This window comes from Prorops nasuta, unplaced genomic scaffold (genome assembly GCF_024137725.1).
Source record: "Prorops nasuta isolate Cenicafe-Biocafe unplaced genomic scaffold, Cenicafe_Pnas_1.2 PNAS00003, whole genome shotgun sequence".
Classification (NCBI taxonomy): Eukaryota; Metazoa; Arthropoda; class Insecta; order Hymenoptera; family Bethylidae; genus Prorops; species Prorops nasuta.
Window position 1 is genome coordinate 1,522,341 of NW_027116800.1, and position 26,771 is coordinate 1,549,111.

The 26,771-nt window shown below is 38.7% G+C and overlaps 3 protein-coding genes across 6 annotated transcripts in view; 1 reads left to right on the plus strand and 2 right to left on the minus strand.

The window, feature by feature from the left end:
• Positions 1-6,854: 6,854 nt before the first annotated feature.
• On the minus strand, positions 6,855-8,995 carry Atg13 (Autophagy-related 13). Of its 2 annotated transcripts, none has more exons than XM_066746869.1 (5): positions 8,789-8,995; positions 8,346-8,694; positions 8,085-8,268; positions 7,674-8,004; positions 6,855-7,591 (listed from the first exon to the last, which is right to left on the minus strand). In XM_066746869.1, exons 1-5 carry the CDS (start codon positions 8,939-8,941, stop codon positions 7,379-7,381), a joined length of 1,230 nt encoding a protein of 409 aa, XP_066602966.1. In that variant the 5' UTR covers positions 8,942-8,995; the 3' UTR covers positions 6,855-7,378. The 2 variants fall into 2 exon arrangements, with proteins under 2 accessions (XP_066602966.1, XP_066602965.1); XM_066746868.1 differs by having other exon boundaries at positions 7,665-8,004.
• Positions 8,996-9,170: 175 nt separating this feature from the next.
• Positions 9,171-15,936, plus strand: Polr3C (RNA polymerase III subunit C). 3 transcript variants are annotated; one of them, XM_066747040.1, is made up of 9 exons: positions 9,171-9,275; positions 9,360-9,510; positions 9,575-9,693; positions 9,782-9,912; positions 9,986-10,229; positions 10,296-10,504; positions 10,574-10,727; positions 10,805-11,165; positions 11,255-15,936. In XM_066747040.1, the coding sequence occupies exons 2-9, from the start codon at positions 9,364-9,366 to the stop codon at positions 11,387-11,389; spliced, it is 1,500 nt and encodes a 499-aa protein (XP_066603137.1). In that variant the 5' UTR covers positions 9,171-9,275; positions 9,360-9,363; the 3' UTR covers positions 11,390-15,936. The 3 variants fall into 3 exon arrangements, with proteins under 3 accessions (XP_066603137.1, XP_066603138.1, XP_066603135.1); XM_066747041.1 differs by having other exon boundaries at positions 9,236-9,271; XM_066747038.1 differs by lacking the exon at positions 9,171-9,275 and having other exon boundaries at positions 9,291-9,510.
• Sox102F (transcription factor Sox102F) overlaps positions 11,505-26,771 on the minus strand; it is a 39,306-nt gene continuing 24,039 nt past the window's right edge. Inside the window, exons 5-10 of the mRNA XM_066747037.1 lie at positions 19,072-19,356; positions 18,603-18,987; positions 17,827-18,054; positions 17,604-17,651; positions 17,326-17,478; positions 11,505-17,072 (exon numbers count right to left, since the gene is read on the minus strand). Of these exons, the coding sequence (XP_066603134.1) occupies positions 16,570-17,072; positions 17,326-17,478; positions 17,604-17,651; positions 17,827-18,054; positions 18,603-18,987; positions 19,072-19,356 (1,602 nt within the window). The 3' untranslated portion in view covers positions 11,505-16,569. The remainder of the gene's footprint in view (positions 17,073-17,325; positions 17,479-17,603; positions 17,652-17,826; positions 18,055-18,602; positions 18,988-19,071; positions 19,357-26,771) is intronic.

The following is a 26,771-nucleotide window of genomic DNA, read 5'->3' on the forward strand; positions in this document are numbered from 1 at the left end:
CTCGCCATTATTTCCCATACTTCCAGAATTATTCATACTCTGCTGGAAAAAATATCGTCTTGCCTAAAGGAAAAAATTCAAGTTGGTACCAGCTTGAAAGTTTCGGGAAGCATAATACAGAAGTCGAACGTCCCAAGAAGGTTTTTGTACATAGATCCCTTACGATAGTACCCTAGCTTTCTGGACAATGCGTTAAATAATTCTAGAATTCCAAGTAAATTAGGAGATTGTTTGAGCAATGATGACGCAATGTCCAATAACACGCACTATCATCAGCAACGCGATATTACGTTGAGGATTTGAACTTCGCAACGTTATAATGTCGTAGGTAATACGAAACTCTTTCGTACTCCTTGTGCGGTTACACGTATATAGAGAGCGGCGTCCAAGAAGCAGAAAACTTTCCATTAAGTACTTACTAGCCGAAGCGGAATTGCCAATATCAGTTTGCTGTATAAAGACGATTAATGCACTGGCACTAATTTATATATTTGCTTGGATCTGTTCAATCGATCAAAACAGCTCGCTACTGCCAACGAGTCTATTGTTTATACTTTTTACGGGACTCGATAAATGCACCAGTACTCGTGTAAATTAGATTTTCATTGTACATTTGGACAATTGACTTGACAAGTGCCATTCCCCTTATACCGTTTAGTACCCATTGTGCTTAGGCCACTAAATTAACCTAACTTCAAATTTGTCCGGTTTATTCCAAAGCTCGAATAATAGAACTTCCAACTTCCCGAAACCACTTTGGTTTTTGCAGAAATATCAAAGTGGAAATCCTTGATATTGCATGTGCAAGACGTCATAGATATAGATTATATAGGACCGAAGCAAACCTAGGCTAGAAGTATAGAATAACCGGCGCCGTGTCATCCAATATTTTTCAAGAAGCTTCTCGCGCGTTTCGTTATTGCTATACATGCGAGTTAAATATACTATACGATCGATCGTTTGTTGACGCATCGTTGTTGCCGTCACAAAACACGCCTCTCTTCGCCGAATTCGGACCGACCAAAAGTTTCCCTTATAAATCACTTGTTTACGCGAATGAGAAAATCTATCTCTGTGGAGAATGAAAGCAGGAGAAAGATCGAAGGAGTGCAGTGACGTAACTAGACGAAAACCGAATAAAAAGGACGAATTATGACCTTGTACCCACGCTAACCCAGATTTGCCATTTGAACGTTATCCAACTGCTGACGAAAACAACATTTTTCAATGTCTAAAAAATTCATTTTTCTATGATAACATCTTCGCGACCATTATCGTTCCGCGCAGTAATTAAGGCGATATGCGTTTTTAGCGGCAAGAAAACTTTTGCGCTTTTGTATACTTGGAGCTTATTTTAAGAGCGTGTGGTATTCGCAGACAGCGCGTTCCTCAGGAGAGTGAGCATCTAATGCGAATATGTATGCCCTGCAAATACTAGCAAACGACAAACAAGGCACCTCTTAAGCCTCGACTATCTGACTGAGAGGGACCTGGGACCAAGCCACGCAAGCCCCGTCGCGACCCCTCGTGTACATTTCCCCACAAAAGTATTCGACTTGTCTTCCCAAGTAGTTCTACCAAATGTTAGATTCGCCACTTATCCCATTCATCGTATTTACTTCTCTTATTTGCTCGCCTTTCTTTTACTTTAGTTGTTATTTTTTCTTTCTTTCTCTAGCCGAAAGATCTCTTTCTAATCTTTCTCGATCATTCCACGTATTAATTTAGCGCGCATTTTTCTGTCTCATTGTCAGACGTAGTGTTCTAAAAAGCTGATTCGCCAACTTAAGGAATCAGCAAGCTTAGTAAAAAGTCCGTGTCTCAACTTTCTCAATATCTTTATTCGACTGCGCAGATGTTGCTTTACGTTTATTTGTTGATGTACTCGTTGATACTGGCCAAAAGATTATCTATACAGTCAATTATTAGAATCGTTCTCTTAGGAAAGAAATGCGTGTAGTATATATATATATATATATATATAATAAGCTAGGTATAATATACTTACGAAAAAAACAATTCTTTTATCTCTTCGTTTACGTTATCTACATATTGAACGGTGAGGCATATTTTATATACAGACCGCGCTAGGCGTACTAGGAAACTTTGTTGCTCGCTATGATTCTATGTTGCGGATAAAAGATTTACAGAATAAAAAGAAAATAAGCAACAATGTTACGTTAACGCGCGGCTACTTTTTCAATCATGCAACTTATGATCCGCTTGATTTTCATAAATTTGCAAATTAAAGCGATAGCTCGAAAGCTTTGCTGTGATAAGAGGAGTATTATTAAAAGCCCAAAGTGTTGTAACTATGGTGCATTCGGTTAATTGATACAGTGTAAGAGTGGCCTTCATTTTAGTTGCACGGTAAACGCAATCTGGTTTTTAGGCGCGGCTTCGAAGCGCTTGTAAGACAGTGGCGACCGAGTGTTCAGTGGAAATTTCCATTGCAGTTGGCATGCTGTGTGGTGTGACCGTACAGTCCACCATAAAAGTAAGAGCTTCCCTATTTTGTCCATCTTATCTACCATTTAAAAAGATTAACATCGCACACACATAATTCTCTTTCTAAATCGATATTTTTCTTGGAATAAAGGAAAAAGCTCCAAATAATTCCACATACTTTTCCATTTATCGACGGAAAGATTAGTCTTCGTTTCAATTGCAAAATAGTAAAATTTATGCAACCGATTAGAAAATCAGGATATCTTTTCCTCGTTTAGGCTGAAATAAAAATCGTGTTTTTATCGATCGTAACATGTTATCATTACGTAAGTGGCAAGCTTTGTCGATAAAAGAGGCTAGGATAAAATCATTTGTTCCATTTATACATTTATTTCATATCAACAAAACTAATGATTTGAAAATTGCGGCCTGCGAGCGAGAGACGAGTGATGCGACCTGTATGAAGATTCAAACATATATAGTTTCTAGGGCGCAAATATAATAGATTAAGTACACTGTATTTTCAAAATATCCTTCTATTTTAATCAATTATATTAGTCTGCCAAAAATATCATCTCTTATCTTTTTAACCCTTTCTAAAAGGAATTGTTTAAATGCCGCATGTAAAATTCTGTATACTATTATAATTATTTCTTTAATGACATTTAATACAAAAATAAACAGTAATACAGATGATTCACATCCCGCCACGAGGTGAGCAAGACACGTGGTGTATCGTTACGTCAGAGTTTTCGCAAATGGGAAACTCCTTTATGAGTGCTCCGTCAATACGTTATCCTACATTGCACATTCAACTGACGACGCTTTTTCTTCTATAACTATATACCTACGAATGGTAAGTATCAATAAAATATTCTATTAGCAATATTTGCAGGTAATATAGTTTTTCAATTCTGCGCTTATCCACGGTTAGTAATGTTGCTGACACTTTTTAAATGAATTATTACAATTATTATTGTAAACTTTTCTAAATAATTATAGACATATGGTGTATCAAACAAGTATTGGTATCTGTGATTTGAGCTAGAAATCTTAAAAATCTATATGTTCCTGGAAATTCTTAGTCTTTTCTTAATACAAAAAATAAATACATTTTTATAAAATAAAAAAAACATACCACATTGACATAATAGTGGCAAAATTGTTTCAGTGTATTAGATTTAGTTCTAGAATATTTTAGCCATGTTTTTGATAAGTACTATGTATATGTTGATTGCTAAACTTATATAACTTACTTTTTAATTTATTATATCTATTTCTTTAAGAATATATAGTATTTGTACTAACGGTTCCAATATTTTGTCGATATACTATATATACTTCGTTAAAACAGTCTTACTTTCCTTGGCCAATTTCCATTGGCATCGCTGCTGTAAAGCTGATAGTATGTATTTTCTTCATCTTAGATCTTAGAATTCCAAGAAGCTCAAACGGTATAAGTTCTCCTTCTACAAAGTGGCAATCAAAAATTTCTATATGACTTATTTCGTGCTGCATGTTTGTACAGATACAGATAACATAGTAAAAAGCTACTCGCCAGTACTTTTTACTGTTTGCTAATCGCATTCCTACATCGACTTACTCAATAAATTTATTATATAGTATAAACGCATATACACGGTGTCTAAAAAAAATTGGATATACCAAAATTCTTAAAAAAGATCAGATTTTGTAAATAATGAATAAAACCCTTTTGTGTATTTTTAAAAAAGCTATACTGTGATTGTATTAGGATGACCTTGAAAATTATCCTGAAGGTTACCAAGATTTTTTTAAATAGAACATCTTCCGCTCCGCTTTCTAGCTGCTGACGAATGATTTCTGGCATCACTGATTGTGGATAGACGATTTTGATGCGTATAGTAAAAAAAAACAATTCTATTGCACAATGAATATTGAAAACTAAGTTTGTTAATATTTTTAAATTAGAGCTTATATATATATATATATATATATATATATATATATTACTTAGGTATCTCCTATTAGGCTGAATGAAGTTATCATTTAAAAAAATTGACTTGCTTGTTTATGGAGTTTGAGAGTGATCGTTGTGATGTAATAATAATTGGATGCATCCAATTGGCTCTACCAAATTTTATTGGGATCAATAGAAAATAGACTCAACTCAAGAGTAATTTATCGAATATTTTCCCTGATTTGTTGTTAGACTTTGCCGTCTTTATTAAACGACCCGAGAACATGATGCTGCATGTTGAGAAACTTTGTTGTATTATTTTATAGAAATTGATATGGATTTACGACTTTCGTCATTAATAGTCACCTCATTCCGAATATTGGCACAATTATAAAAACTTTATACCCATAGGTATAAATATTTCACATAAAATATAACATCAAATATTGCTTAAAAACAATTAGCATGTTATCATTTACATTTTTGCAAATAAAATTTATTCTCAAATTAAATTTTTATAAGATAATATTTGTGTGTGGAAATAACGTAGGAACAAAGATATTCAGTTGTCGTGGGATACGAGATAATCTACGTTTAGAGCATTTACATCACTCGGTGCTAACGATGAAGACACCCGAAAACGAATTATTGAAACCGAAAGTTTGATAGAGCGAGCCAAGTAGTTTCAAGAAAATTGTCATAGACCATGCGTTAGATTAGCTGCACTTTGATGCACAGCTTATATACCCTATTTTTAAAAAACTTTAATAACTGAGGACGTTTCAAGATCACGCGGCTTGGAGATCATTGATGCAATTGTTGCATAACATTGATAAGAGAATAAAAATAAATTACCATATATAGTACTATATAAATAATGTTAAATAATAAGAAAATGTTTAATTATTATTTTTCTTTCGCATAGTTCTAGGTAGACGAGAAGGAGAAAGAATTATTAACTAAAGTGTCTAATGTACATCTTTACTCAAATTTAGTCGTAACGAAGAGGAAGTTTTGAAATCATCCGATGGAGTGAAACTACTGTGATGAATATTGCATTTCAAGCGGAGCAACGCGTTAAATTCCAAATATTCTTCTGCCTTGGAATGGATCAATTTTTGCGTCTTAGTTATCAATCTTAATGAAAAATGTTGGATTTTTTATATATGAAGTCTCCTTTTAATCTGCTCACGCTATAGGAGCTGTGGTACTCATTTTGGAGGATTCAGATCATCCACCGGATGTTAAGGAGAAAGCATTTTGTATTTAAGTTAATGTAGCTAGTGGAAATCGTGCTAAAGACCATGTAATGGCTAATGAAGACGTTTTCAAAAAGTTCACGAACCATAAACACTCTTATATTTGCTGCTCACATTTCCTACTTTAATTTCACTTAAAGGAGTCGATAGGGAATTCTAGGGAAAACTCCGTCGAAGCAAAGAATTCATTCTAGAATCAAATTTGTTAATATGTGCGTGAAGCAGGAGGTGCTTCACACGAACAAGAAATATATATATATATATATATGCCTGGAATGGTGCGCCCGAGGAGGCTTGGTGGGATGTTCAATTGATCCAAGAGTACAGAACTGGTGCAATTGTTGAAGTAAAAAGATTTTTCTTAATTCGTTGCAATACTTAACTGTTACAATTAGTTAAAATAAAATAAACATATTTTTTTCATTCTAACTTATTTCACTAGTACTGTGAAAAAGAAGTGATGTCAAAAGCTTCCACTTATTGGAAAATAAACTATAAATATCATATTTGTTTCTACTGTTATTGCTAGAGCTATTATTCGTGACAAATATGGACATTTTTCCCTTACATGTTATATGAAAAAGATAATAAATAATGCTTTTTAAAATTACTCAAAATGAGAGATATTTTTATTTTTACAAACTTTCTTACGTTAAAACCTAAAAATAATTAGTTTAAGTTAACTTACAATAATTTTAATCATATATTTGCCTATAAGATTCTGAAAAATTCGTACTTTGCAGTAAAAGAGGCCTGAAAAAATTACTGTCCTTTTCTCCATTTCTCATAGCTCCATAATACACATAACAATACATAACATATTGAAGAACACATACTCGCTACCGATGTGTACACTTCAAAGTTTTGCATTGACAAATTTAAAGGCTGACACCAATAATGATAATAGAGTTAAATTTCCTATGATAGGGCTTTAAATCATTAACATAATCTCGATATTATGATATTTCAATGTTTACTATTAACGATACCATAAATAAAACTTACATTCATGTATCTCAATAATTTTAATAATTCCAAATAATAAATAAATTACAAATGATTGCTAGAAATAAAATCTTATTTAAGATAAATACAATGTTTTAGATCTTGGGAAATTTTAGAAGCTTCAGTCTCTATGCAGTTTATGAAATAAACCACTATTATTAAACTTTAAAGTATAATAAATGATATAAAAATTATAATATATCTTTTATCCATTGCATCCATTATATTTATCAGTATCACAAAAACATTTTGCTTAATTTACATTTTGTACATATATAATAAGTGGTATAAATAAATTATATATTAAAAACCTAAATTCCGTCTAATAAAAGTATATGAGAAAATTTAATACTCCATAAAAGGCACCTATTTAACTTCCAATGCCAATAATTAACAATTTGAATATGTACAGTTGGGTGCAATAAAGCTTTTTTTGGCGCCTTCTACACGAATAACTTTTACCATGATTTATAAAGTATGTATGGTAAATAATAAACAGTGTCTAGCGTTTACATAAACCCAATCTTATGTATCCTGAGTTGTGAACTTTTATTGTTGCCTCCAACTGTATATATGAATCTAATTTTACTTTTCGTCATTAAAAAGTTTTCTATTGTTTTCAATAGAATAACAGCAGTCGCGACAATTAGGACAATGATTCATATAATTAAAAAACATTCGATGTATTAATAATACATCTGTTACAGTAGGTCTCGTATAATAATTATTAATTATTATTTTCCGTTTGGCATAGTGACGAAAGCATATCTTCATATTGATGCATACTGATTTCAAATGTTTCCAATTGTTTTGTAAGATCACCAACCTGTTCCTCTAGTGTTCTATCCTCTGTAAATGTTTGAAGCTGCGGTGCGCATTGACACTCGCGATAAAACGTACCCAAATCACTGCTAGAATTTGTTGCAGCAAAAGGACTTTTCTAAATAATTAAAAATAAATAATTATCTTGAACATAAGGAGAATGCATTTTTATGCAAATTATATTTAATTACCAAATGTACCATAATAAAACTATCAAAGGCGCTGGTCATGGAGCAACTGCTTCTTCTGGATCCATTTTGTGAATTGCATTTCGATGCACTATTATCATTACAGGGTGTTTCACTATTCCCATTGTTACTATCCACTGTGGTAGTAGTTGTTGAGTTAGCTTCTTTTGCATTTATAGTTTCACTTGTTGGTATTGGAGATGATGCAGGCTTCTTCTGTATTAGTAGAGAGCTAAATGGTATATCTGTCATTGCTAAATCCTCCTCATTAAGATTGAATGGATTATCCGGAGGAAAGCTCCCCGGTTTTACATTTTCACTCAAAGACTTAGCAGTTTCTTCCCTATAAATTAAAATGCATGATAATAATTACATTGTTATAATAATCCAGCAAACAAGCCTAGTTTTAATAGAAAATGGTACCTTTGCTGATAACGTATATGTTGTGAACTTAAATCTGAATGAAAGTGATCACTTTTAAGCATAAGGGAATCCTTGCCAGTTTGTGTTGGAGAAAATGTTAGTTTTGTTCTATAAGATATGCATAAGTGAATAGTGCCCACAGGTGTACACAATTGACCCACTCTAATGTTCTTATAGTTTTCACCTAGTATAAACAAAGTTATAAAATTCTTATTTTGATATTATAGACATAAAGATTTTGCTAAATATAAGTGTATTTACCTAAAGTATGCAATTGGGGCTCGCCCATATAAATTCGATAACATATAATATAAGAATCAGAACTTTGTCGTCTACTTAATTTATAGGCAGGTGTGACTCTTGATATTGAAAGTAATGATTTTAACAATGTACCCATTCTATTATAAACTGTATAAGTTACTTTTACCATAGGATCACTATGTTCTGGTAAAACATTAAGACTCCAATTTTCCAAAACCATTGTATCACCTTCAACAGTCCGTAAGGAAATCTCTATACATAGCGGTACTGAAGAGCTAATAATTTCACTGCACAATACTTTCTTAGCTTCAGCTAAAACATCTGGCACTTCCTGGACAGCTAAATTAAACTAAGTGGAAAATGAATATAAAAAACTTAATTATATCTTATAATGCAATTCAATAGAAAGTTTAACCAATAATTGCATAAAGACAGTAATTTACCCAATCAGATCCGATAGGATTGGGCCTACAATTCGTGTTGACCTTTTCTCCTGACCTTGACTGTACAATAATTTGAGCAGCTTTGAGCGCCAAGAACCTTGTAAACTTTTCTAAATCTTTTTTATCTTGCATGCTCAATTTCATTGCCGACATTTTAAATGGAACTGTGACCGTGTCGTCTCACACACACCCTTCTTTCCTTTCGACATCGACTAACACCACGCTACAGCCACGCCACTGCATTTAATATCGCCTCATCGAGCTGTCAGTAGATTGTGTGGGTATTCGCAACTCCCACAATAACCCTTCTCCCTATTTTAGTAAGCGCAAAGGTGACGGTGTAGGGGTTTTAAATTCCCACCGTTTGGCGTGACTGGCGTATGCCGTCATTGCCGTCTCTTCTATTAGTTCATTATTGTGTCTCGCTGTGGAGCTACGGTAGTTGAGCCAGAAGCGCCAGAAGCGAGGGTAATGATTTGGTTGGTAAGTAAGTATCTGTGCCACCTGGTAATGTTATGAAAATAATTGACAATTAAACTTTGAAATAATGTATGAGTTTACAAAATTATAGGATAATGTCAGAAGTGCTGGGAAAATTGTGCTCAGCACTTTTATTGGAGCACTTTGGCCCGATAGTACAAGCAGTAGGAGATGATTTGTTTAAGCATGGCACAAAAATACTAAATTATATTCGTGCTACTACCGGTCTTCCTTTAGTAAAGGTACATAAGATATTATTGCAATATTCATGTAATATACATTACATTGACTTAAAAACCACTTTAGGTGAAGGAAGCTTTGTGTGTTCTCATTAAATATGGCTTTGTTACATATGCAAAAGGAGAGAGATTTGTAGAGTATACTGTACTTCCTGAAAAAATAGTATTGATAGTCTGTTACCCAAGGTAAAGAATGTTTTATGTGTAGAAAAAATTTGTGATGTGTGATCAATTTCCTTCAAAGTAATTGATATTATTTTGAATGTTTACACAGGTACATGTTTTTTGTTAAAACCATATGTGGCGATGAGTCTGAAATGATGCTAGAAGAAGTTTTAAAAAATGGGTATATTACTGCTTCAGAAATAATCATAAAAGTTTATAAGAAAGTTGAACAGACAACTGGTAAAGTTGTATTTTTTTAAATCAAAATATATATTTATTTGTTTTAGTGTAACATGCATTATTGATATTTCAGAGCAAGAAAATTCAACAGTACCAATTTTGAAGGAAAAATTTGAATTATTAGTTAAAAATCAATTTTTGGTACGTTATATGGGTACTAATGAATCAGGTGATTTTGGAATGGATAAACCTGATTTCACTTTACCAAATCTTGATGTAGGTGTGATCACGGATATTTTAGAAGGAAATAACAAACAGGCAGGTGATAGTAATGTATATTGGAGAATTAATTTTGATCGTCTAACCCAAGATTTAAGGTATAAAGCTTTGGTTAAGGATTATAATGAATATAAGTAAAAAACACTTTTTATTTTACTGTTTAGAGATAAAGTTATAGTATCAGCTATGACCAAACGTTTTGATGAAAATGCAGGTGAACTAATGCGGCAGTTGCTATTTCTTATGTACTTAAGAACTGCCTCATGGGAAGACACATCTAATCCAATTCCTATGAGTGAAATCAAAGAAGTAGTAAAAAAATTAAATTATCCAACTCTTTTACAATACCTAGATCAATATTTAAGACTAATGGGTAAAAATTGATGTTTAATTATTAAGAATTGAACTTATTTCCATGATTTCAATTTCATTTACTTTGTAGAAGAAGATACTAGTCAGTTCTTAAAGCGTGTTGGTGATGCTGGAGGAGGACAGTACAGTGTAAATATGAAAGAAGCATTTAATCAATTAGCTTGGACGACCTTAGAGAATATCGTAATGGAGCGATTTGGCTCTAAAGCAGCTAGAATATTTAGGTATAAGAATGAATGGAAAAAATTATACACGCGGGCAAAAGTACTGTTTTAAACAAACGTTTCTTTTATTTTCTTAGGTTAGTACGTAGTAGAAAATATGTTGAGCAAGAGCAAATTCAGCAGCTTGCAATGATTCCAGCAAAGGAAGCGAAACATTTAACATACACGTTATTGCAAGAAAATTATTTGCAAATGCAAGAAATGAAAAAGGCAGGTGTCTCTGCAGTGCCTACAAAAACTTTCTTTTTGTTTCATATTGACCTTAATCAAGTGATTCGTATGGAAATAGAGCATTGTTATCACGCATTGTATAATATCGTACAAAGACGGGAGCACGAATCGACAAGCAATCGACGTATGATTGACAAGCAATTACGTATGCAGACGCTGGCCAGTAACTTAAAAGAGCATGGAGCCACGGAAGAGCAACTTGCAGAGGTATAATTTTAGTAAAATGAATACGATTATATTTCTTTGTGCCAAATAGTGATAATATTCTCACGAGGCATGACTTTTTTGCTCGATAGATCGCGGAAATAATGACGCCATCGGAAAAATTACACTTGGAGAAAATACAGAATATAATTAAAAAGCTAGGCATCAGTGAGCTACAAATAGACGAAACTTTATTTTTATTGCTAATGTATGTACGTTATCACTGAATAAATGTGTTACAGTAATTCATAAATTTTTGTTAAAGAACCAAATTATTGTATATTATTGCACGACGGTCCCCAGTACGCCCATCTGAAAGAAGCAATTGACAAACACGTGAAGTAACTTTATTCATTTATATAGATATTTATTTATATATATAATAATGATTACGCTTGTAAAATACAAACAACAAAGAGTACCTAACTTTGAAATTATTATAATAAATATAATCATATATGTCTATGTGTTTATAATAATAGTGCTGCTATCTATGTGATACAGTGCATTTGATGTCACTATCTAAAAGGAAAAGCCAGCTTGGAATGAACGGTTAGCAATTGCTTATTTTTAACCAAAATACAATTATCAGTTTTTACGTTTCTTTTCTTCCTTACTTTTTCATTACATTATATTATACGCAGTTGGTTGAGTGTGGCTATATAAATTATATTCGTCGTGCATTGAGATCACAGCCAGCTTGTGGTGCGTTAAAGCTTGATAATAAGATGTTTTCCCTTTTTTCTGTTTCCATGATGAGACGTGAAATGAGACGCCAAGTGCAATTAAATAATGAAATATGTTTGATTTCCAAGCAAGGGCTTTTCCTTTGTTCTACTATATGCTGTTTACGTTCATCCTAACACTTCTATCGATGGTACTGATCGGTAGCGCAAAAAATAATATTCAAGGGATTTATTACGAAGACTTTTTTCCCAACTAAATGTTGAAGAGTTGACACACCGAGTGTATACATACGTATTTATATATGATACAGTTGTTTAGATTATATATGCGATTAGTACCTATAATTTTTAAATAGTGTAAAGCGTTTGCGGGCGCGCAAGTGTTAAGATGATCGTGAGAATGTAATGGCATCCAAATCCATACATACGCCTGACTGTTCGTTTTTATACTCTCTCTCTCTCTCTCTCTCTCTATCTTCGCACACATTTGCTCATTACTGCATTACTATGTACAACGTTCATACATACAGTTTTCTCCTAGAAATAACGTCGTATATCTAAACCTAATATTGAATTTCGGTAAAGCGTTATTTTATTATATTTTTTTATATCATTAACAACAACGTATATGTAAATGAAGTGAATGCTTGGAATATTGAGATTGGATGTTAGTGTTCACTTTTTTTTACGTTAGAATATACTATAATATTAGTAGTGTATTCGAGATTTACAATTTCCTATTCTTACAATTTGCATTCGCACTGGTTGCATAAAAACTGGGATCTTATTAAGTAATCTCGCTGAGTCTGTCGCATAATGCTTGATTACTCGAGTAAGGAAGAGATTGCTTCGAATCAAGTACTTAAGATTGCTAGTTTCCGGCAAACGATCTCTCATACAGAAAACACGCTGTTTTTACCAACAAAGATTGCAATTGATGGAATGCACGATGAGAATTATAAAAAAAAAAAAAGAAAAAGACAAGAAACGCAAAGTATAGAGAAGAAGAAACGATGGTAATTATAATAATCGTTATATTAATAATAATAATAATTAGTAATAGTAAAAAAAGAAAACAGAAGCCAAAAGTAACAAATTAAATCGATCGATTTAATGAGAGAATTACGCGAGGCACACACATGACGTTTACTTTTCCGGTTACATTCGCATATTACACCGATAATAAGTATATACTGTCACGAATTTGTCATCTTGATTATTGCGATTGAGAATGAAAAAGAGGACATAGAATAACGAGTGCTTTTTCGACAAAGATTGAAAAATATGGCACAATTGGAAATAAAATGCAATATATGATGGGCATTGGTCTTTCGTTCGAAAAAGTTTTGAGCACTTCTGTCACACATTCGATTCAAATCATTTTCGCGACAAGGAAAACATAAAAGACGAAATCTCGTTGGCTTACAAATCTTTGGAGATCAAACTGGCGATAGAAAGTAGGCCCGACAGTTTAAAAATTTTTCTACGGATTATCTTAATCTTTTTTTTTTACATATTGTTTAAAATTGTGAGAGATTATTTCTTTCTGTCAAAGTCGACGAACCCCAGTCCCATTTTGACAGCTGACGGACGTCGGATGCGAAGTACCTGATAATGGGAATCAGTGTTTATTCGCCATTTTGGTGACGCGCGCGGCATTGAAAATGTTTCATTGAGTATTTTAAAGCGCGAGCAATGAACGAACGAAGCGTTCTTATACACCGCTGAAGTCTCGCCGCGTCGCCGCCATCGTCATCCTTTACACTGGCACTAACAACCTTGTTTCTTTATCACTAATCGTAGTAAAAAGTTTAATAAAACTTAAATAATAATATTTAATAATAATCATGTGATAATAGCTATATAAGAATGATAATAATAATAATAATAGTAAAAATTAATAATATAACAGTACTAAGTAGCGAAGACAGTTGATAAAAATCATAACGTTACAATCATTATCGTCATTAAAATAATCGTGAAATCATGATAATGAAAATAATAACATATAAGAGTCGCATTAATTAACGCGCACACACACATACATATGTATAGTAATCCTACAGATTCCGAATAACTTCATGTATGTATATATAGGTATACACGTGTGTAGTATATATATATATATATATATATATATATGTATGTATGTAGTTAATAGGCGCATCACAATATAGTTACACTGTACAGTTAATAATATTGACGCTTGTACCGACCACTCTTATTAATTAATAGCGGCATTACATTGTACCAAATCCATTATATACATAAAATAAATTATTATCAACATTAAGCTCTCCTAAATTTACGCCGTTTCATAATTTAAGCCCCAACTGAACGGGCACCGATAGATAAATCGAGGATACTGGCTCTCTTTATAAAATTATATAAGGTACCTTGTATATAATTGCACTGATTATAATAACACAAAAAGTGAGAAAGAAGACGTAAAAATTATTGAATTTTACGTCGAGCCAATGAGGCGACTCGGAACTGGAGGCTCCATCGTCTCGCGTCCGCGAAAACGCTATTTGGCACATAAGTATTATCACATCGATATCCCATACCCTTATTGCCCAATTCTACGTAAAGCCTTCAGGCTATAATCCAAATTTTCGTCAACAACGTCCATCTACTCGAGCCGACTGATATGACTTTCCCAATACGAAAATTTACGTAGCGAATTTTTACCGAAACATACATCCTCTTTCTTTTATTCTTCCAACCACTCCTCCTCCTCCTTCGCTTTAGTCTCGTTTGCCATTGGTTACTTTGCTTCAAACGAACGCGATTTCGTAAGAAAAGAAACGTACGAGATAATGCGGCATATAATAGTATACTACATATAATATAATGTGTAAAAAAAAACTAAATCTCTCCTTCTCACGTCAAAAGATAAATAACGATAATCTTGTTGCAATTTTTGCGATAACGGTATATTAATTAATGAATTAATTGATGCTGCACACACTTATCTCATTCTCCCTGTTTCTCCCTCTCGCTCACTCGTTCAAACATCATTCATGTCTCAAACACCGCATCTTTCGTTCCTCCTTTCCTTCCTTTTCTCCTTCCAGCAGTTATGATTATTACTATTATTATTTACTCCGTAATCGACTATACCATCCCCCTCCTGCTCCCTTCTTCCAGTTTACGTTGTACAATATTAAGATCAATAAATTAATGATGAAAATACTATAAATATTAAGTATTTATAATAAATGGACTTATTACTTTTCTATCAAATTGTGCAAGTGGAAAATCTTTTATTCCCTTATTTCAATTTATATTGCATTTAGTGTTTTCGCGTTTCTTCTATTACATATGACATGGTCACGCATAATGTTTAAATTGAGAGAGTATCGTACCAATGTTTAGGCATATGTGTTTATGTATGTATTTATTTAGTTTAAATGGCAATAGGTGCAATATTATACGCACAGAGAGAACGCGCGCGCATTAACGACGCCGAGCGGTTACGCTGAATGCAGGTAGATAGGTAGGTAGATTATTACGTACGTATATAGTAGATAGGGGGATCTCGATTCGATTTATAGGCGCGAGCGCGAGCGCGCGCGCGCGCATGAGTGGATGCACGCTAGAAGAGGAATAGGAACAAGATTTTTGGCTGGGCGTCGCATCGCTGCTCACACGTCGCAATAATCGTCTCGATTCTGCGCACCTTTCCAGAATCGTCGTGCTGCATAACTCTTTTTTAGCATCGGTGGCGCGGATGATGAAAACATCGAATCTCTGATTGATCCATTCGGCGTGCACAAGCGACTCTATATACTTTGCAGTCTTACAAAAACTTATGTGGATAGAAACTCTCTTTTGCCGTACCTACATTTTACATTAGATACTCGTCTCGCGGATTACATCATAAGGTGTACACGCACTTTTGCGCTAGTCTTGGCACATTGGAGCATTGCATCATTGGAGCTCTCGAGCTTACAATTAGATAGACGATAGCTACAATACGCACTCACGCACGCACGCACACTCTCACTCGCTCCCTTCTTCTACGTCTCTTTTTCCTTAATCGATTATTATTTTTTTTTTACGATTACGCGTGTAAGCGTACAAGCTACTAATGTGCTTTACCGATCATACAGCGCTAGTCGATTCTTCTCTACAACAGGATCTCTACAACGTTAGCACATTTGACTCGCGCGGGAGAGAAGCTTCACATTTTTCTCGCTGACCTTTCTCTTTCTTTCCTCAAGTAGACACGGTGACTCGACTTCGCGAATGGCCTTCCGTCCGGTTGACGCATGCAAGTTGACGCGACGAGTCGTTGCTTTTTATTCTCGAAATTATCGCATAACACATATACATGGTACATTGTCGAGCAACAGCAGCAGAGTTTGATCGCGATCGACAGGAGATTCAGTCCTCTCGATCGAGTTACAACGAAGAGTCGTACGAGTCCTAAAGAGATTCCTTCGCGCAGCAGGAGTACGCAACGGCTGCAGAAGAACACGAATAAGAAGCAGGAGATGCTAATTGGTTGCTCGGTCCTCGAACAACGCGCATTGGTTCCTGTGGCTGTAGGAGAAGAGCTGCTTCCAACATCTTCTTCCTCTTCTTAGATCGAGGCCGAAGCTTTGTCGAAGTACGGGACGTGACTTTGGTTACCAGAATAACTCGTGTGCGAGTCCTGAGATGGTCGATGAGGAGGATGCTCCGGGCGGCCATAGCGGCTGACCCGGAGCTGCGGTTCAATCCTCGTCGTGGTGCCGTGGACTCGCGTCGTATCCTCCGATCGAGCCCGAGTTCTCCGGCGAGAAGTTCATCATGTCCGTCGGCGAGAGACTATCCTGCGGATAGTAAAAGGAAGGATGATCCGTGCTCGGGCCGGCCGCAGCTCCGTTCAGCATCGTTGCTGGTGGGGAGACCGACGGTCTTGCCGATGGCCCTGGAGCACCGCCGTTCCCACCACCAGGATGATGCTGGGAGCTCATCTCGGAACTGACCGGTGACAAAAATCCCATTTCCGGTCCACCGTCCCGACACCAAAGCTGCCGCATTTCCTGCCTGCGCTGACGCATCAGCGATTTGTACTCGGAGATTCGCATCTTTTTCCCATCGACGATGCAGGTGCGTTTCGGACGTGGTCGGTACCTGTAATCCGGATGTTTCTCCATGTGCAGCTTCGACAGTCTCGACTGCTCCTCGTAGTACGGCTGCTTCTCCGAATTTGACATTGCTTTCCATCGAGCACCTAAAGTCACCGGAAATAACGTTCAATGTCGGAATGTCGCACAAAGTAACCCTTACATTTTTTTTTCTTATATAAGGTGTAGCAAAAGTTTTGCACCGTTCGATTCAGGCGATAGTCTGGCTATGGGGACTCTGAATTCTCGTTAAAATCATTGTGTCATGTATTAAGGGGATTTCGTTTATTTGACCATCAACCTTGACTCGAATCGGTGCAATGTTACTTGTTACGCTTGAACCTTCGTAGACCTTCTTACCGAGTATCTTGGATATGTTGGAATTGTGCATGTCTGGACACGCTTTCAGGATTTTTCTACGTTCGTCCTTGGCCCAAACCATGAAGGCATTCATGGGACGTTTGATATGTGGCTTGTTCTCACCCTCCCTCTTCTGCTGTCTCACCATTTTAGCTGAAGAGAAAAGAAGAGACGTGTTAGATATCACAACGTTGCGATTGCACGCGCGCACACACATTAGCGTGAGAATCGAGTTGCGACTTGTAATCTTCATCAGAAGAACTATTGGTAGTCTTTACCTTTTTCCGTGATATCTTCCGGAACTTTATACCCAGGTTCTCGCCACACTGTGAGAAAAAAAAATTGTTAATAATTTCTCACTCGATTCCATTACAAATATTCATACACTGAATTCTATAGAGTGTTATTCCGGCGCATGTTCAACAAGTGATTTCCACAGAGTTACGGAAAGAGGGACTTATACACACACACACATATATATACATAAAAATGTAAACCTACTATGAGAAGAAGTAAGGTAGTCTTGTTCCTCTTGAGAGGACTCTTCTCTGGAGCCGGAATGCTTCATCGGCCTTTGGGTTTGCGGCGAAGGAGGCATTGCGCCTGCGTTCGGTGGCAGTCCATACATTCCGTGCATGGCGAAGTGTTTCTCCACTGCAGCTACCGCTGCGGCAGCAGCCGCGGATCCTCCAGCCCCTCCAGCTTCCTCTTTGGCCATCGCTTTGCTTACTGAAAACAAATCGAACAATTCCATTTGTCCAAATCTTACGCTTCCTCCTCTCGCCCCCTCCCCTTTCTCCTCATCATTCTTTATTCTATATATATATATATATATATATATATATACAAGGCTCTGGTTCATTCGGGACCAGTCAATGGCGAATCGTTACGCCAGCCGAGCGTATAATAGCCGTATAACGATATACGCTGATTTTATAATGACAACCAGAAAACTGCAAGCTTCCTTTTCGACTAAACTCCGCGGTAATCTTATCGTGGAATCGCGTTACGCATCGTTGACTGCGTGCAATCGGACGCGAGAACCAGATGGCAAATGAAACGGGTTCTCCATAACGAGAAGCGAAGAGAAAAAGTCGATCGTCTCTAATCAGAGAGACCAGCTCGCTCAGTTGCGGGATGATTAAGCGATCATCGCGATTCGATATTTTTTTACACTATATATATATATATATATATGTATACCCGTGGTAGATGATAAACGATGCACATATTACCAGTAGAGTTTAATATTTTTGAAAAAAGAGAATTTTTCTCACTTGGCGTGGAGAGAGAGCTGAGGTGCGGCGGAAGTCCCGCGTAAGGAAGGGTAGGTAAATAGTTCCTGGGGATGGGGAGACCCGGTGGGAAGAGTTTCGGCGCCGTAGCCGCGAGGGGCTGCTCCTGTTGGCCACTGCTGCCTGCGCCCGTCGAATGGGAGTCGCTCCCGGGTGACGAAGAAGAGGGATGAGTCGCACCTCCGGACGACGACGACTTCGGCTTGGTCAGATTCAGCGGGGCGTCCAGATCCTGGTGCGACGGTGCAGTTGGTGCAACTGCCGTCGACGAGATTGGCGTTGGCGATGACTCTTTCTCCATTTGCGTTGTCATTTGCGCCAAATGCGCCGTTGCCCAACTTGAACCGTCTCGATGACCGCTGATCATCTGTCGTAATCATCATTGTTGAGGTTTGAGAATATTAATTGCGAAACACAGGACTATTTTGCTAATAGGTCATATTATACTCACATTGGCTATGGAGTTGATATGCTTGTTGGTGGCCGTGGAGGTGACAGGTGGTGGAGGTGGCTGCATCGGGGATTGCACGGGTAGGCCTCGTAGCTGCTCGAGAAAGGGCAGGAACATGAGCGACTGAGGACTCGACATGCTCAGCTGATTCTTCGTCATCTGCGCCTGCAGCTCCTGAATGTTGTGCTGCATTATGTGCTCCTGCTGCCGCTTCAAGTGCTCCGTCTGCAGCCGCTGCATCTCCATCTGCTTCTGCGAGTCGACGCTCATGTGCGTGGGATACGACTGCAAGAATCAAAAGGAAATTAATTTTTCCTTCTTTTCCCTTAGGACGTATACTGCTAGCATATCTTTATTACATTATTTATGGGAGATGAGCTTGGATATGGAGTGGGTATAAAACTGTGTAGTTTGAGATTCTTCCTATGTACGACAGTAACAATTTATAACATGGCCAACATCATTGTACTTTCCTAGAGGCTGGCTATGATCCAGATATGCTTGAAGTTTAAAGTCTATTTTGGACGATAAGGAAGACGTTTATTCATCCAGCCTGGGCACCAGCTGAGACGTCACACGTGCACGATATTAAATGCACCCGTGTCGTCCTTCTCCCAGGAAGCTACCTCGCGATTATTATTCGTTCGATTCTACTTGCCAGGGACCACAATCGCCTACATACCGATCGATGTACAAGTGTACCATTGATCCTCCCGTCGAATGGAAACGCCATCTTCGTTAAGAACCGAATTTTTCTCCAAGACTGTTGCTCGATACCGTAGGATATCAGGAGAGAGTCCCAGAGCGATCCGCTAAATATAGCATGGTTTATTCGGTGCGGGGCGAAAAAATGAAACGTGGGGCTTGTGTTTCAGCGGTTAACGCGGTTGACAGGTGCGGTTGCTGAGTTACTCTTGCGAGTGTGGTGGGTGTCGAGCGGTCGTCGGTGTACACGGGGTAGCATTCGGCATTGTCCCTCGAGGAAAGCTCTCTTAGCGATAACGAAGGGTCGAGGGGGATCAGCGTGCATCGCAGGAACTTTATCGGTGTACCCGATGAAGCATCATTATTCATTTGCAAAGTTCAGTTATGCCGATGATACGTATCCGTGACAGCTATACCGCCCACAGCGGCTAAATATAAACAGGCGGGGTGCCAGCAAGTTCCATTCACATTCACACGCACAGGCACAAACGCAAGGGCTACGCTGCACAAGAATATGAAGAGGCCCGTTCTGAATATGCATCCGCGCATTGACGCCAACTGCACCTCCTAAACTTAGCCACGCAATTACCGAAACATACCTCTACTTACCTACCGCTTTTACTACCCCCATAATTCTCACTCTCACCGATTAATTCTCAAATCACATTTTGCCAATACCTTTCAAGTATTCTCTTGTTTTGTTTTGTTTTTTTTTTTACGCTGCTGGGACACAGTGTACAGTATGATAAAAATGATTTTATACAGGTGTACACAGTCGAGGAACGAGATATTCGGTGAGGATCGAGAAAATTTGGTATCATCGTAGATGTTGAATAATTGTATGGAATAAAAAATACACAAGTGCAGTGAGGAGGATATGAGAAGAGAGAGTCGTGTTTGTGTCAATAAAACTGTGGTCGACTGGATGCAAAGTTAAAGGCTACGAAATTTCAAGTCTAGATTTAGAAACAGAGTCGCTGGAGAGTGCAAGGGGCGCGCGGGATGACGTGGGTCCACCGGAAGTGGTTCATACTTCACGTGCGTTATAAAGACTGTCGCAGGGAGCGGTGGTACTGTCTAAAATTACGGTGGACTCTCAATAGTGGCTTGAACGCGCTGCTGCGCGGAAACGCTTACGATTTAAGCCCCCCGTTGTCGTTTCTCCCTCGCGACTCGCCACGGCCTATCGAAGGGGGAGTGAGGAGGATGCGAGAGACAAAGCGAAGGACGCGACTACAACTGCCCCCCTCGGAATACCGCCTCTCTCTTCTTCGTCTATTTCAGGAATGATGTGAGTCTTTGGTCTTGAGGATTTCAATAATAATAATAATATAACGATAAGGATATTTCTCGTTGGAAAACTTTCTGCAGTAAAATGCGATAAGACGCGTAGGATTTTTTATCGATCAATTTTTTCCCAGAAAATGGAGCACAATCACGAGTATCGATATCACATGGGTTATACACCTGATTTTCAAAGAAGCGCGTGCCAAGAGGTAATAATTTATTACGAAGCTACGAGATGACGAGGATTTGGGGCCAGGAGGAATATATAATCGCGTAAAGAAGGAAATTATGCGAAAGATATTCGGCAGAGTGAAAAATAGGAAAGGGAGGAGGAGGAGAAGAGGGGGGGGAGGTGGTATTTTGGATGGAAATTGAAGGTTGGTGAGTTGCACGAGGCGGACTCGCGTCGAATGCGTGGAGCGCTCGGCATGAATAATTGAGAGCAGGGCGGTTTGTCCCGCGGATCGAAACAACGAGAGACAAGGGCAAAAAGCGACGGTGCACTCTTAATGGAATTTTAAAGAAGAGTCGAACGGCTCTCTCTCTCTCTCTCTCTCTCTCTCTCGACTCCCAGTCGAGGAGAGAGAGAGAGAGGGACGGATACATAAGTTATGAGGCGCCCTGAACGGGATTCGCTGCAGTGAAACTTCTCTCTATCTAGTCTCTCGTGAATGCGGAATCTAGGCCAACCGGAAGCGGTATTTTCGTGGCGCCGCGGCGCACAGCGCCGTTTCTCGAGTGGTTTGAAGAGTGGATCGTTGTCGTTTCACGATGCTATTGCCAGGGAGCCTCTTCTTTGCTCTCCTCTTTTCAACATCGTTGAGATCTCCGAGAATAAAAATTATACACGTATACTTTCAACGAAATAATTCCCTTTGGGAATATCGCGAGAGGGAGGGAGGGAGGAGAAAGGACTCGCGCGCGAAAGACAGCGGAAAATCCGTATAGATCGTATAGCTGGGACGCTTCTGGATGGATGAGAAACGCGTAAGGCCAGATATACGTTGCACCGGAGGTATTTTAGGATAGCTTTATTGGCCGGTGTTTATTATCTATTCGACGCCTCTAATCCTTTTGATATTCCCCGCTGACGGGTAAACAAATTGGACGATTGCTTTCTGGAAGTCAGTCATATTAATAATTCGCTTTGGCCGATATCGACCGGCGATATCGTGGCGGCTCAACGTTCTCGGCTCGGCGTTTACTGCGAAACAATCACAAAGGCTACTTTGTCGAGCCAGACAGTAATTATAGACGCGCATTAGTCGGAAATATGAAAGCAGTTTGTGTATTAGAGTATACAGCGAGAGAGAGAGAGAGAGAGAGAGAGAGAGAGAGGTCAGCAAGTATATATATATATATATATATATATATATGCAGAGCATAGGAGTATTGCATAATTTGAAAGCTTCCAATGCTACTGCCAATATTCTTTGGCTCGCTGATAAACTTTTGTTTGCGCTCTTTTATTCGTTGGTTCGTTTGTTTGTTTTTCTTTGGACGCGCAGGAGAGTACCGTGCGAGGACGATTTCAGAGAAATGCGACGAGTCAAGGGGAGAACGATACTTGTTGGCAAAAGAGGTTGAGTGTACCGTTGAGGTTTTACAATGAAATCTCGATTGGTAAGTTAGCGATGAAGTGAGACAGACCGAAGGAGGGGGGGGGGGCTCCTCAGTGTTGACAATCGAGTAGGTAGCTTACTCGCAGAGTGCGAAATAATTGAAGACGGTGCACGTGCGTTGTCGGGTTCCATTATACGAATAGCGTGGCTTAATTGGAAACGAGACTCGGTTGTTTCATCGTTGTCCCTGTCTACTCGTGCAGATCCATTTAATCTACTTTTTTGTTGGTACAGAAAGCCACGTATAGTTTATGTATCTTTAATCGTAGGTTGTGCTTTATTGACAAGCTAGAACTTCGATCACGACTGTTTTTCGAAAAGTTCGCAAAAATACGGGAGATACATATGCTTTTGGAATTGCGGAGTTATTGAATAAGAGTAGAAAAGGTCAGAGCAAAAATGAAGAACAGCAAGAAGATTGACCGTCAGAAAGACAATTCTCGGAAAATACAGTTTTAAAATCCTAATTTCGTATGTATTTTTACTAAATACACAAGCTAAAAAGCAGGGATGAAATAATAAAGTTCAAACTGAGAAATGCAGTTTGCACAACGAGATAAAATTGTGTGTTTTAACAAAAAAGTACGAGGATCTGTCGCATTTTGCAAGCTTCGCGATATCTGGATTTTAATAGCCTTGAAAATATAAAATAAACGTTAAGCTATGTACTCGTGCACAGTATATTTTATCCATTACTTATCCAAACGTTTTCTCTATATTTTACAGGATTAACTTTCTCTAGCTTTTTTAGCGAGTATGTCGTGGAAATGAATATGTACAGGAAGTATATATAAAAATTTAATAATTATCACACAATTTTACCGTTCTTCGTAAACTCATGGCGAGTTTTGCTAATTTTTCGTTAATTCTCTTACGTTCGTTATACAATAGAATCTCACGTATTAAGAATTAGTCGATGGATGCAAGGAAGCATTTTTGATGTTGGACAAAGGAGACTCTTGGTCAGAGCGAGGATCTTAACGGTATTAAAGGTCGGATCATGCGGGAGAAATATGGGGATGGTGCAGTGGAAGTGAGGGGTGTAGAAAGACTAGACATCGGAAAGCGGACTTTCTCTTACGTCAGTGGTTTCTGAAAGCTTTGGCTAGCTAGAAGCGAGAAAATAAGCTCGGAGTGGGGGGCAGCTGTCAGCAGGATTATTGTCTCGGACCTGTTATCCAGCGAGTCCTTTTTGGGAAGATCGTTGTGGGATCGCGATTCCCTCGGGACCAGGGACGTCGGGACGCATCGAGACGACTGAACACGTCACCTTGAGCACAGTCAATTCGACGTGTCGGTAAACTCGCTTCCACAGCGATTTTTCTTTTCATCGACCAACGTAGAGACTCTCCTCAAAATTCACACTCAAAACTACTCCAGTCATGTATAGCATATACAAAATTATCACTACAAAAAAAAAAAAAAGAAAAAAACAAAAGAAAAACCTTGAATTTTCGCTTATTAATTCCCACGCTGTTGCTCGATGAAGAAATAACAGGCAAGTACCGTATTACAGCGAAATTCGCAAGATTCGTTTCTCGCAGTGTGGAATTAACGCATTACGCATTAACCGGCTTAACGCGTCGTGCCTAATTCTTGCTGCGTCGACGACCAGCCAAGGGTCAAGGTAAAGCAAGAAATTATAATTCTTCATTTTAGCAAGGATTGAAATAAAGGGTCTACCCCAAGCCAGAGGCTGTGGCTTCTCCGTAGGATCAGAGTGAGCCGAGTGCACGGCAGTTGTGCGCGGAAAGTGATTAATTCTTAACAAGACGAGGTTTGCTCGGTACTCGAGTTAAAGGGAAGAAAGAGTAGATCGAGAAAAAGAGGAAAGAGCAAGAGGGACGGAGAAAAGAATAATGCGCTGCTTCGTGAAAAACACTACAATGAGAGAGTGGAGATCGCGTTCGCCGAGGCGCCATGGAACAAACGGGTCGGTCCCCTTCGGATCCACCGGCTTTAATTAATTTTCTATGTGTTGGGGGTAGGAGATGGCGTGGAGGTAGTAAAGGAGTGGGGCAGGAGGGGGGGGGGGGAGGGGTAGAGGAAACTACGAGAATGGGGAGGGTATCGGATCTCTCGTGCCAGAAGCTTCGTAACTCTCGTGGTGGTTTGCCGCATCTCGAGGGCGAGCTGTGGAATACTTGAATCGCGAGTAGAATAATGCATGCACGCACGGCACGTGCCACGCAAACACATGCCCAAACGTGCGCGTGCCTCTAACCCCTATCGAAACCACTGTTGTTTCACCATTCTAATTCATTGGCCGACCTACCGCCTTTTTCTACTTATTAATCCTCCCCTCCCCCCTCCTACTTCAATCGAGCCACCAAATCCGGCGGTAAACGCACCGGTGCACGAGTGTTCCTTTCCACAACTCAAAATCTACTTTCTCCCCAGCGTAAAATGTACCTGGTTTTTATTAATTTATAATATGACAGGTTTTTTCTACTCGAAACACACAAAAGATTTCTAAAGATATAAATTTTTTATCAGATTGAGATCTTACCGTTTTTTTTTTATCAAGATTAAAATTTGTTGACCGTATATTATTATAAAGGATGATTTCGTTGGTTGCGAGGGGGGATTGAGCGGTTTAAAGGGACTCGCGTGCGAGGTTGGAATGATTTGGTAATGTCGGAATTGCCATTGTAAGACGATATCCGCGAGAATCTGGTGGCGCGTGCTTCCCAAGAATGCAATATTTATATCGAGAGAAAGGGTCGGAAGAGAGGGAGAGAGCTGGGAGGGGTCTTCATCTTCAGACTATATATATAATTGTAGGAGAGTGGCACGCGAGCCTTGGCGTTAACCGCCAACCGAAATAAAGGCTTGACAAAGCACGGGACGACAGTGACACCGGGAATGAATGGCCGCCCGCGCAAAACCGAGAGAAAAATTCCAACGGGAGGTATACGTATAAGAAAATTGTGTCAGTTATGAAACTGAAATGGCGCGCGCGAGCGCGAGTTTTCATCGAAAACTTTATCATCTCGGAAACATAAAATCCTCCGTCTAGCCTGCAAATTGTCCTAGAATACGGCTGTTTTTTGTACACTTTTATGTATACAGGAAGCTGGTGCCATTAATACCTTGGGCCAATCGTATGTTTTCACCTCTTTCTTTTTTTGTCGCTTTATCACCGCGGTATAACCTCGAACAAGCTGTAAAGATAATACGGCGTAAAAAGTTGGAAGGAAGCATATAAAGTATATGGAGCAGCATGCCGTGGTTAATGATTGGGATTAAGAAGGGCGATTGGTTATAATGGTGAAAGGGTTGAGAGTGCTGGTGTGGGTGAGCGTAAAAGGAAGAGGAGGAATATTTAGCATGGAGGAACAAGTGTGTCGGTGAGGGTACGAGAGGAAGAAGCTGAGAAGAGATGAAGAAGAAGAAGAAGAAGAAGAAGAAAATCGCAGTGATGGCACACAGGAATGTGGCAGCTGCGGGACTCATTCAGATCCGCGCGGAGGAATTCTTACTACTTGCGTTCTGCTCGGGCCAACCGGGGCCCTCGCACGCTCGACGACGCGCACCGTGTGCGTCTCGGTGCACTCTGTCTCTCCGGTGTATAGGGCAGAATCCCGGGGTCGCCAACTCTCGCCACTCGACGCGCGTCTCTGTCGTCCAAGTTGCAAGTATAAACGGCCCTGGCGCATCCTCAATGCTCGCTCTACCCACTTGAATTTCATTCTGGAGCGTTCGCGACATCCACATCCACTCCCTCGCTTTGCCTGTCGCCAACGCGCATGCATTCATAAACAACGCGCTAATTTCTCTCCGTGGCTCGAATTTCACTATTATTAGTATCCTCCCCCCATCTCTTCATATTTCCAAACCGTCGACGGAGAATTTTATCAATCTCTCTGCATACTTACACCGAACGTCATTGTTCCTCGCAAATATTGCATTTAGTCCGATGTACGTATAGTCGAAGAGGAAAACACGGCGAACCGGAAGAATACTATATCCCTTTCGAGAGAAGCACTCATCTTTTCGCGGCGGTCATAATGCAATCAGAATCCCCGAAGGAAGAAGAGATTAGAGGGTACCACTCACGTATGGTATTTACTTTGAACTATTTTC

Bases quoted from the DNA above. Each gene is read 5' to 3' on its own strand.
- Atg13 (XM_066746868.1), bottom strand. From the start codon at position 8,941: ATGTCGGCAATGAAATTGAGCATGCAAGATAAAAAAGATTTAGAAAAG. The intron at 8,695-8,788 runs GTAAATTACTGT...TTTTCCACTTAG, and splicing joins ATCCTATCGGATCTGATTGG to TTTAATTTAGCTGTCCAGGA. The intron at 8,005-8,084 runs GTACCATTTTCT...TTTAATTTATAG, and splicing joins CATATACGTTATCAGCAAAG to GGAAGAAACTGCTAAGTCTT.
- Polr3C (XM_066747038.1), top strand. From the start codon at position 9,340: ATGAGTTTACAAAATTATAGGATAATGTCAGAAGTGCTGGGAAAATTG. The intron at 9,694-9,781 runs GTAAAGAATGTT...ATGTTTACACAG, and splicing joins TTGATAGTCTGTTACCCAAG to GTACATGTTTTTTGTTAAAA. The intron at 9,913-9,985 runs GTAAAGTTGTAT...TTGATATTTCAG, and splicing joins GAAAGTTGAACAGACAACTG to AGCAAGAAAATTCAACAGTA.